The sequence below is a fragment of the Bradysia coprophila genome, assembly GCF_014529535.1.
Source record: "Bradysia coprophila strain Holo2 chromosome X unlocalized genomic scaffold, BU_Bcop_v1 contig_26, whole genome shotgun sequence".
Taxonomy (NCBI): Eukaryota; Metazoa; Arthropoda; class Insecta; order Diptera; family Sciaridae; genus Bradysia; species Bradysia coprophila.
Window position 1 is genome coordinate 2311569 of NW_023503313.1, and position 12692 is coordinate 2324260.

At 31.9% G+C, this 12692-nt stretch overlaps 1 protein-coding gene across 6 annotated transcripts in view; it reads right to left on the reverse strand.

Moving 5' to 3' along the window:
• The window catches only part of LOC119069198 (rhophilin-2), a 32614-nt gene that overhangs the window by 19243 nt on the left and 679 nt on the right, over positions 1-12692 (reverse strand). For 3 of the 6 annotated variants that reach the window (XM_037173159.1, XM_037173157.1, XM_037173154.1), the window contains exon 2: positions 2978-3387. In XM_037173159.1, coding sequence (XP_037029054.1) covers positions 2978-3028 — 51 coding nt within the window. In that variant the 5' untranslated portion in view covers positions 3029-3387. Of the gene's footprint in view, positions 1-2977; positions 3388-9545; positions 9900-12692 lie in introns of those variants that run through there. The other 3 variants (XM_037173155.1, XM_037173153.1, XM_037173156.1) reach the window with 3 other exon arrangements.

The following is a 12692-nucleotide window of genomic DNA, read 5'->3' on the forward strand; positions in this document are numbered from 1 at the left end:
TTTATTCAATAGTTTTTGTTAATAATTTTTAACCAATTTGCTTCCATTCTGCTTGTTAGAGAAGTTGTACACGAAAAGTTTGTAAGAAAAAATAATTTGTGAATTAAACACAACACAAAATTTCAAGTGGAAAAAAAAAGAAAAGAAAAATTTAATTTAAAAAACGAAATTACCTTAACCTAAAGCTTCAATATATACTTAAGCTGTGTTGTATATTGTTTCGATATTATTTGGGCCATAACGTGTCATTAAAATATAATTATGAAATATTTCTCATTTTTCCATAAAAATGGAAACCAACAACTCAACGGATCGATCCAATAAATTTGATATATATTTCGATCGGTATAATATTTAGTATATCCCCGTGTGCGAGTTGTAAAATCGAAATGCACTTTCTTTCGCTAAAGACTTTAATTAGAAAACAAACAAAAATTTGTAAGTGGTTCAAACATACCGTCATTAATTTGCAATAAATAAACGATAAACCCCATTTTTCCGTCCACTATACTTTCTTGTAAAAATCTGATGAAAACCATCTAATGATCGTAATATACATACGATATACAGAGAGAGGTCTTGGTGATTATGGACTAATAATTCTTAATAATGTTGAAATCGGTTTTAATTTACTATTAATTTATGGTCGTTTAAAATTTACCAACATTTTTCATTCATATTCGCCACAGCGAACAAAATTGTAAAGAAAAATCCGTATTTTTATTCACCGGCAACCATAACTAGATTAGAGCAAAAATGTGCGGAAAACATCTTGTCAATTTAATTAAAATAATATTTAAAAAAATAATCTTGTTTTAAAAACGAGATGAAGTGATTTTACTGATACATGCTGTACAGACAGCAAACATTTTATGCACACAATTCTGTCCAAAGTAATTAATTATTATGTCTCACATAAAATATGATAATAGAGCCTGGATATTATGTAGCTCGTTAGATGTGTATTAAAATGGCATGCAAAAACATTTACGAAAAAAAGGAAAGAATTTTTGTTGCCCAAGTCAACTCGCTTTACACACGTGAGATTGTGGCAGCGTTCATAAAATAATATTTGAACAAAAAAAAACTTTTTTTTATTATTAATTTCAAGGCTTCTTTCACTGCTATACATTCTATTATTTTGCAATAATTCAACAATCATAACATTAGACATATACATAACATGAAAATGTATCAATTAAATTCCATTTTTTATATGCTACAACCAATCAGTCAAAACTGTGATATGTATAGGGAGATATATAGCTTAGCGTTGTTAATACGAAACAAACAACCTTTTTTTTTGTGTGAGTACATTGTGACTAGAGAAAAAAAAAATGGAGTAAAACATTTTCACTATGCCATTATACCCGGCCAAAAGAACATTGTTCGGAAATCTTATAAAAGTCACATGCACCGATATTATAATGCCTCTTGAATATATAAGGAAATATGAAACAATAATGTTCTGTGTGTAATATGTATGCATACACACAGCACACATTTTTTATGACCTAAAACATGCAGAAAATATGAAACAAATGGTTATAAATTTCATTCAGTTTAATAAACTTTTCAAACCAATTTTTTGTATTCTTTCTTTCTGTTTATGCTTTTAATTTGTGGGGCTTCCCGTTCGGATGAGTCGGGCGGCCAGGAAACTTATTGTGTAATGTGCTTAAAATTATTGGATGGAATAAAAGGAAATGTTAAAGCGATTGTGAAAGAGTTACTAATGTTCCAATTTGTTGCTTGTAAGGGTGTGATCAATTGAGTGTCTATGCTATAGTGTCACACATAGACGTAGGTCAAAGCTCTCTAGGTTTGTTATCAATCTGTTGTTAAGGTTGCTAGGAATCTCAGACGCCCTACTAGTACGTTCTTTGAAGTCCAAATTCAAATATCAAAGAAGATATCAGGATGAATGTACGATTGAAACGGTATTACACATAAATCAGCAGAAGCATAAATCAGATTGAAGCAAAACATTACCTAGCGTCGGCCCGCAAAATTATACTGTAAATATTTTAACAATATTTCAATGATTGAATGAATTTCAACTTTACCATACGCATATAATCTAGCTATTCGTCGACTAAATCAAATGTTACCTTCAAGAAATCGTTTCGTCAAACAGAGAGTGATGAAAATTAACTGGTAAGGTTATTTATGTACAGCAGAAAATAGATTATGTTATTCAAAAATTGGTTTTTAATCTTCATTGTCGTTAACAATAGAGCAGGGTCTGATGGTGATTATAAATACTGTATCCCAGATTTTAAAAAAATTGTCGTTTCGACGGTAGAGGTAAAAAATCTGAAAATTCATATTTTGTTCAATTTGAAGACTATGTCCCAACACTGGTAGTAATACTTGGGTTTATTGGTAAGGTCGTGCCAATACGAAAAATCTAATGTCGCCATTACACCGCTTCCAGTTCTATAAACAGATTTCAATTCAATTCGAGGCGCAAAAAATTTTTCACAATATTTTTACAGATCTATTGGATCAGTGACGTTTCTGGTGTCGGTTTGTAGGTTAGTATAGTTAGTATTCCATTAAGAGAATTTTCTGAAACGCAATTTCTCTCGCTAGCAGTCGATTTTAGCTTAAAAGTTGCCGAACTAGTGGTTTCGTTTTGGATGGGTATCACTCGACAATTTAGCATCTTATTTTTCAATTGGTTACCTGGTCACAACCGACCTATTTGATCGATCAAATAATATTGACTCACATTCACAGCTTTAACTAAGTTATTCTTGGTTGATATAAATGCGGGACTTTGCTAGAACTACCTATAGTTTTGATGTGCAATCGTACATAATATGTTCGTTTTCTATGGTTAAAGGTTTCAAGTTTCATTTCAAAATAAAATATAGAAAAAAAACTGTAAGTACGTGACCATATGCCCTCTTTCCGTTTACTGTCTTCGTAGCGAACAACATTGAATGTTAATTGAGCAACATTAAAAACTTACCCGTACGAAGCAGAATGGCAGGTCGTCTTTGTTGCTTGGTTTAGTATCCATTTTTCTTCAAAAATCTATTCGTTTATTTTGGGCTGTTTATGTTGTGGTCATCCATTAACTATATGAACATATTTAGACAAAATTGACACACTTTATCCACAATAACGTTCCGTAATTAACACTTTTTCTTGATTCTTCTTCTGCTTCTACTTCCAATTTATTCACTTTAAATTCCAATTCTTATTCATATTTCTGTTATAATATCTTTTACGACACAAAACACCATTTTATTAACGAAGACTTGTGTTGTTGTTGTTTTTTTTTTGTCTAAGTCTTTATTTTTTTGGAATTAAATTTTATTAAAAAAAAAATGTGTGCCACCTCTCTATCGGCATTTAACCTGCACATACCATACGATCCTAGAAAAGAGAAAAAAATATTTTTATTTTATTTGAAAAAGTTCTGTTTGTCGCATCTTCCGTTTTAACAACAATATCATCAGAATATAAAAATAAAAATTTTGATCATTTACTAATCTGAACGGCTTAAAACATTGCTATTGTGTCGATAAAGAAATAATAGTAAAATATATTTTCATTTTTATTACACATAGATATGTGATAGCGGCAACCGGTAACGTCTGAGAACTACTAACCATATATATATTTACATAAAATAAATCGATTTAATAAAAAAAAAATACTATTTTACTGCCATACGTAACTATGGATGAAACTTTTAGGCGATGAGACTTTGGAAAGAAACAAGAACTTCATTAAAATACATAAGAATTTCGACGACAATGCGTTGTTCTGATAAATTCCCTCCACAAAATTGTACCTAACGTAGCCGTTTATTTATCTAGATTCTCTCGGTAAGATTAAATTGTGTAATCAGTCGATGGTGTTGTTGTTTTGCTGGCTAGGTGAATCATTTCACAGTTATCACAGTATATATATATGTACTTATATATGCAATGAATGTATAATATACTGTGTACGTACAGGTTTTGTTGGACGACCGACGTACGTACTCTCATGTGAATAAGGTGATTTTTTTTTTATATGATGTATGACGAATGTTAAACAGTCGCAGTGAAATCATGATAAGTTTTTCCTCTGATTTTACGTTCTGTGATTGCCGTTTTGTGTTTTTACCACGTTTATAGCAAAGCGTATCACATTACCGCATATGGTTTGCTCAAATTTTCCACCTTTACAATAAATCACTTGCATTATTATGTATAGGAAGTAATGTTGTGAGGATGGTAAAATATACTGAAGTTATTCGTTTTGTTTTTGTTTGATTGTCTTTTTAAAAAAATAATCATTCAAAAGGCACACCTGGACCGCGGCCTAAAACAGTAAAAAACTTCTTTTGGAATTGAAGTGGTTGAAGCGGAAAAGGATCACTATCTTAACATATATATGTTAAGACACTTGTCACTTTTCGTTTCTGAAGTGATAACAAAAAGCAAATAAGGCACAACACATTTTGTGTGTTATTATGTTGAAACTTTGCGTGTGTACACAATAGGCACATACATGTACCAGTGACTAAACTGAAAATCATAGCATAAATCGTAACAAAAATAGTTACGTCATTTTGGTTCATAATTTATGTTCAGACTGTTATTATGTTGTTTGGATTTCGATAACCGAAAAAAACTACAAAAAGATGAAAATAAAAATCAATGATAACAAAATTTACGAAATACAGCCATAAGTGTTATATACAAATTATAGCTAACGCAATGACGTTTTTAATTTATACCATGAGCTTTTGTTCAGCCGTCATATTAACCGAATTGTGATAGATTATAATCGCAGATTTGGAGATATGAAAATATGGAAATATACCGCGAAAGAATTTTAATGCATAGTTTGTGGTTGCATATAGAGAAAACGGATATTGGAATCCCGCGAAAGAATTTTACGTAGTTTGTGGTAACATTGAGCGGACCCGGAAAATATTTGAGTTTGTTGTCAGAATGGTATTTTTCACACTAATTACAATAATTTCTTTTTAAAAAAAAATTTCAATAAAAAATTTCACCGAAAATTTTTTCACACATTTTTCTTAATTTTTTAATATTTAAATATTTAAAGGATGACTATGTTGTGTGGTAATATAAGTACTCAGGAGCTTATTAAGTGAACATTTCTTCGGACTGCATGAGAAAGTCCTTATACCCATAGTTTCAAGAAAAAATGGACTTTGTAACATTCATAAATTAGAACCTGGACGACTAGCTACCAGCTGATCTCTGGTTTTCTCCAAAAAAATGTTATTTTGGAGAGTTGGATGACAAATAAGGCTCGGAACAGGTCAGGTCGACCTGAATCCTAAAGCTCAGATTACCTGAATCTGACTAGAACTGAACGTGAATTGAACATTTTTAATTGACCTGAATTAACCTGAAATCTGAAAACCAATAAAAAATCAGGTGAATCAGGTCAGATGTCCGGTATATCTGGGTATACATAAATTTGTTTTGATTTCACATTTGAACTTGACATTAAATTTCAGATCAATGGATGCCTGACCTGTTCCGAGTCTTATGAACAAACACTTATTTCGGGCGTGTTCTTCGTTTTTAATTTTTGTAGTTATTCTGTTCTTTTGCAGCGCCGCGTAAACCGATCTCTTGTAATTTAAACGCAAACTAGAACATAAAAAATGTGTTAGAGTTGTAAAATCCTGTAATTTCTCTGACTTGTATTCAATGTATTCAAATTCTGTCAGAAGCTTAATCGTCTCAGTGCAGGCGGCGACTAAACTGATAAACACTTTCAAATAGCACAAGATTTGTCTGACCAAAGGTTATCCGAATCACGTGGTTAATAATTAAAGTGCCATGAAGTGAAGCTATTGACCTAATCATATAAGACATCCTTAATCATCCGTAATCATTGCAAAAATACTGCTAGAAATCCTATCTGATACACACATAAATAACAATTACCTAACATGCCGAAAATTCCTCCTATCGTACGTTCGATAGCGTGAAACAACAAGAAACGTTTTCTCAAGAGATTACCCCATTCGAAGATCTAATCAAAATTTTGATAGCCTACCTACGACAAAATTGTTTATTTACATTCAATTTAAAGCGAACCATTTTCGCTACAAATGACTCTTAATAACAGAAAAGTAGAAGAAAAAAATCTGTAAAAAGTGTAAGGTAATTGACCCGCGGCGAATACATTACAAAGAGAGTTAAAAAAAATCACTTCCTCCTCATAAATTTTCGTATTTTAATAGCTCTGAAATTTCACATAACAACTTATAAATAATTTGGCTTGACTGCGCCCGGAATTCAAATCCATCACACTTGTTGTGGCTAAAAATGTACATTTTTATAATACAAATTAATAGAGCCAATTCGAATCGCCATTCAAAAAAAGTGTATTTCAATATACAACCTCTCGAATGTGATGATTGGTACGGTATATCTCTCTGTTGTTGAATTTTGTCTTTCGTATCATCATCAACGAAAAAAAACCACAAAATTCCAACTTTCTCCGCTTCCTTTTGCAAAAATTTATTAAATCTGTCTTTCCAGTTTCGATTTTTTTTTCTCTTCTTTCTTCGTCATTACGTTTCTCAGTTTCGTCAGGTCGTCAAGTCGTTATGATATTTTTGATTAATTGAAATTGAACAACATTAACCCCTCAATATAAAAACAGAAAGTAATTCAACATTAATAGTACATTACTTACTAATGGGGTAATTGATGGAAATGGTACTTCTTGCTAGCCGAGGTCGGTAAAGACACAAGAAGTACCATTTCCATCATTTGCTTCATTGTCAAATAAGGTATTTTATTCAAAAACTGGAGGTAAGGTTTGGGCTCCCTCAAGTAAAGTTAACTTTACCTCACGTTTTTGAATAAAAATGTTTTGAAACAATATTGTGAGTGTACTGTACGTACGTACACTGTCCAATAAACACATATGGATTGTATTTATGGTAAAAGGTATTTTTTTTTCCTATTTTGATCTCTAATGACAATGGTTCGGTGTAAAAATAAGCAATGACTAGCCACGCGAGCACACAATATTTATTAAGACATGTTTTTGATATTATAGAACTGTGGTTAACACATTTTTTATTTGTCAGTATAAAATTTCGATGTCAGATACAGTTAGGCTGCTTATTCAATAGATTTAGAATGACTATACGCGGTCATTCTGAAATTTATACCAATGTTGCAGAGTATACAGAAACAAAAACAATTTATATTTTTTTGTTGTTCTGTTGTTTCTGTGTTGCCTTTTTTCGCGTTGAGGTGCTGGGCACGGAAACAATACAATATCATGTAGTACACATTCAAATGAATATTTCAAATAAAACATTTTTACTGTGCGATGGGTAATGATCGTATCTTGATGGAATGGATAACAAAAGATTTTCACCGTACATACAATGGATGATGCGGAATAGGCAAATTTTTTGTTTTTCAGCATCATCCCGATAGATAGCAATTTTATGATAATGTGATGGCCATTTAATTAAAACTTATGGTCGAGTGGTTCACATAGTTAAATCGACAAGTTGGTCGTTAATTAACAGAAGCAATAGTTTCACTGTCGTGTGTAAAAATTGCGGTCTCTCTTTTGAAATCTGTAATTTTCAGTAGAAGCAACAATCTTTCTTCACTCTCAGATGAATCCTTTCGGAACGGCTAATCGGATCGTCAAAGGGCAAAACCATAAGTTCTAAATACCTTAGCAATTTAGCAATTTATATGGAAATAATATCAATAAATCTTTTACTTCTTTTGTTTATAATACTGCCTAATGATACACAATCTATTACTTCATTTGTTTTGACACACATTGTGCTACATATACCATGGTGACCGGAGGCTATCTGCCATTTGTTACTGTTGATAGCATACGATTAATATTCGTCTCAATATTTCTAATGTCGGCTCGTCCGCGAGTAAATATAGAAACTAATAGAACAAGGGAACTATCAATCTTAAAAGGAGGAGTCTCCTACCCTGTGACAGACGGCAAGAATATTAACAGTTTTATTGTTGCTAATCTATTACTTCATTTGATAGAATATTTTCATAGATTGATTTCAGAAATCTTTTACTTCATTTGTTTTGAACATGCTGTTTGCTATAAAAGACCTGTTTAGTCAGAGCTTGTCGTTTATTATTACTGTCGTTGTCGATAACAGATGACAGCCGTCTGTAACAGGCTAGACAACTAATCACAAATTCCAGTTGAAATTGTCGGGTTCTCAGCATCTTTGGTCTTTATCAGAAGTCAAAAACTTTCGAAGGGGAGCGATGTCGTCATTTACTTTATTTCTGAGACGTATTAAAGAGTTGGAAAAAAAGAAGACAAGGTGTTAATAATAAGGATCGCTACATGCTCAGAACGAGATAATTATCCGCTAAAAAATGGATCCTACACACAACGTTCGTTTTATTTATAAAGTGGTTCATCATATGACCAGCAAAGACGAGTCTCTTGAAAGTCCCCGGGCCGAACCCAACATTCTACGAAACGTTTCCTCCAAAAAGCCGACGCCTTAAACTGTGACGATCTTGCTTTAGCATCAATTTCAAATTCAACGATTTTAAAAATAAATAAAAACTTAATTAATAATCAATCTTTCATTGTTGAATCCTCGTTTATACTGTGCTGTTTACACTGGTAAAATCGAGCTAGTGAAACCTTAATGAGCTGCAACAACGTGTTCAAACAACAATGACACATATAAATGAAGTTATTTAAATTCTGATCTTTCCGAGAAAGACGTGTAAATCACAACAGTTTAACATTTATAGCCACTTTTTTCATACATTAATATGCCGCACCCGGCTCAATGAAAATTATGAAGAAAAGGAAAAAAAATGCAAAAATTAAAAATAAAAACGTCCGTCATCATCTCATATGAATGGAATGCATTAACATTAAACAAACATTTAAAAAAAATGCAGAAAAATAAAATTAAAAATTGTAAAAAAAAGGTTGTAGAGAGCGATAAGCGAAGAAAAACGTAGGTATAGTTGTAAAAATATCTGCGTTGTTATTTTTTGCATAGCTAATCGCACGACGTTTTTTGTTGCTTGCGCTACAACATATCGCAGAGCTTTTTATGGAGATGCAAAAAAACGTTGATTGGTATAATTTTCTGATTTTATGATAAATTATTGATTTTACCAGGCAACAACGGACAACACAAAAAAATACACGGAATCGATTACACCGTAATGGCAGATATTTAAATCTACTAATAAATTAACAGCAACAAAAAATACTGTAAAAAAAATCCATCCAAAATGCTGTATGTGTAAAATCCATTCGCTATATAATTCGTCACAACACAATATTCTACAACAAGCGATTTTTCTTCTGATAATCATTTATCAAATTGTTGCACTCGGTCTCAATGGAAATTCCAGTTGAGTCTGAACAGATTTTTCACACAATTGATCAAAAAAAAAACATCTTACAATCTATGTATACGAAACGAAAAACTGCTTAGTTGATTTTTCCGACTTTGCTTACAAGACACTTACAGTCCAAACAATAGATTATTTTTTTGTATTCACCTTTTACAATGTTTTTTTCTGTATTCTACCATCTATAGTGCACTGCTGTTTCTTGGTTGTTTTGCTTTGTTTTTCTCAATGCAATAATTACACATTCACGACAATTTTCTAAATCTTTTCTTTTTCTTTTCTTTTCTGTACAATTTTTAATATTTTCAAAAGTCTAAGAAAATCTCTACTTTGATTTTTCACTTTTCGTCAAATGATTGGGAAATTAATTTCGCTTAAAAAGAAAAAATTCTCAGAAAAATACGGCGTTATAGTCAATAACCACAAAACACGTTACACACAACAAATAAATCGCGACTTATTTGTACCTGTGCTCAGCAATAACTGACGAGGTGAAAAGAACCGTGCAACTAAAAACTTATAATGGTAAGTTATAACGGGCACGGTGTATAATACACATTGTTAGTATTGGTTGAACATCGCGTATATAATAGTTGAATGAGAGATTTGTATAAAATTATTATTTTGAAACAGGGTGATGCAGTTAGACACTCTTTGTAATTGCCAGTGTTGTTAGAGAATGATCTAGCTATTTAAGTGAGTCAGAAACAGCTAAATCATATGGTATCGACATCAACGATAAAAATAAAGCGAGTCCCTCCGGTTGACATGGTCTTATAGTGAAATGTATGTTTGAAATAATGAAGTAAAGTATTTTGTATTAAACGTTAGGCAATTTTTGAAACAAACGAAGTACCAGATTTAATCGTTATAAGGCGGTGTTATGCCAGTCATACAAACTTAAGAGATAATTAATAGAGAATTTTTGATTATGAGATAATTGTTAGTTAGAGTCCGAGTATTTGAAATAATTCTTTTTATTGTAAAATTTGTCGACTTTTCAACAGGAAAATATGAATTGTGCGATTGTAATGCAAGATTCTTTTAAAATGCCGAAATACGAAAGGCTAGCGATGATTCAAATTGCCAATGCCAAAAAATTCTATTTATCATCACAAATTTGACACTTCTTTTCAGTAAAAATGTGGAAAGGAACATTTTAATTTTAGCATTTTTGTTGAAAAGAACATCTCACCACAAGACTAAAAGGACATACATCGTAATCAAAGCACACAGATTTAATTTATGCTTTATAGAACAATATTTTTGAGTATTGTTGTCTACCAACTACCAGGGGTCTTGCGTTTTCATTTTCTATTTAAGCAGAAATGTTTCGTTGCTTATTTTGTAAGATATTTCAAAAGTGGTTGGCCATTTTTTTTAAGATTGAAAATATTTAAACTTAATCCATCACACACAGTTCCAGTAGCTTATCTTGCACTTATATGGTCATAACAACATATCCATCGTACCTCGTAGCCTAATAAGTGAATCAACAACGTAAAACTACTCATCTGTTATCTATTAATTCCTATTATTGTCGTGTAATTTCTCAACAAAAAAAAAGATTTTTTTTATTCTGGTAAACGTTGTATGAATCACCATTATTTTCTATGTTGAGTGTATTGATTGAAAATCATTTAATTTCTTGTAGGTTTATCTATTGAGCCCAAGGAATCGTTACAATAATTGTTCATAATTTCATAATATTAGGAGTATTAGGAATTAGACCATAATGTGTAATTGACGGATTATTACAAATTTCCTTTAGCAATAATGTCGTGAGAATTTCTTCGTTGCATTTGTCTTAAGTCATCGAGATAGTCGAAAATTTATGTAACGATCCTTGCGTATATATTCACCACTAATGTGATACGATTCATTGGAAAACAGAATTCGGAAAGTCATTGTTAGATCGATTGAACTTATAAAAATAAAAGTGGACTGTGTATGTAAAAATATGTAGCCTGTTGTGGCAGGCTTGAGATAGGCGATGGGCTTGAGAATCAACACGCGAAATACCTCGAACTTATCAATTACGTCATTTTTCCTACTACTTAACGCACACCATAACAAATTTCCAAGTATGCAATTTCAATTGGGAAAGTGCTTAGAAGCACCTCTCGAATACGAAGTTTGGGAAAGCTTTTGTGAACACGTGAAAAAATTGCCAAAATCGTAATCGTTCATCGTAGTCGGATAATCGTCATAAATGATTGATGAACTTGTGATGGTAATTTGCGCGATAATATTCAGTACTAAATCAATCTATAACAAACACGTTTTTTGTCATTATAATCGTAGAACATTATTTATTGCGAAAGTCACAGTAAAAATGAAACCTCAAATAGGTTGCGACTCTGGTTTCAAAGAGAAGAAAAATCATTTTTTATTTCTCTTAGATGGATTTTTCAAGAACTGTTTTACAAATTTTAAACTTTCACAGCAAGCACAGCTCTGCTTCTAGCATAAACATAAGAAATATTCGGTGCAATAAAAATAGGCCTTCCATTTTTCTCGTAAATACAGGTGTCATGCTTTCTTGGTGTGAATAAAAACACGCAACCTCGCACACAACGCACATGCAATCGCACCGCATTCATTTTTGAAAATTTGTCTATTACTTCCTTCTATCTAAATTTTTTTAAATAAATTGATCCCAAATCTTTACTTCGTTTGTTGCAATAGAAAATTTGCTATATAAGAACAAATAAGTCAGAGTGACAGCTGCCAAATAGATTACTATTTTGCATGACAGATTTTCCCACAGTTTTTTACAGTGCCAATGTTTGATACACTGTCCAGATTCAGTACTCTATTTAGAGTACCATTCATGCTTGAAGAGCGTTACGTGATTTGATAACGTATGGCATGGTAAAAGGTAAGGTTGCCAAATGTAGAGCCGTTTGATAATGTGAAACACCATCGCGTTAGAAAACGTAGAGATCGTATAATGTTAGTACACAATTGTTAGCACAGTCCCTTAGTAGTGATTGCATAATATCACTTTTTACATTTCCATCATTTTAGTAAAGGCATTTACAAGATTTACAAAAAATTGATGGTGTTCCATATTTGTCAACCTCTTATTACTTTCGATTTTTTTTAACGAATACAGTCAAAGGCAGTCAATTTTCAGCACAAATTAGCTTCAGCTGTTTTTCAGCTGATCCATACAAACAATCACAACCGTTTATACGTCTTTATACGGTTTTACCACTATCATGCGCGTGCGTGTAGCAGCTTCAACCGTATGAACAAGGAAAACCAGTTTTGATTGTATGTGTGGATCAGCTG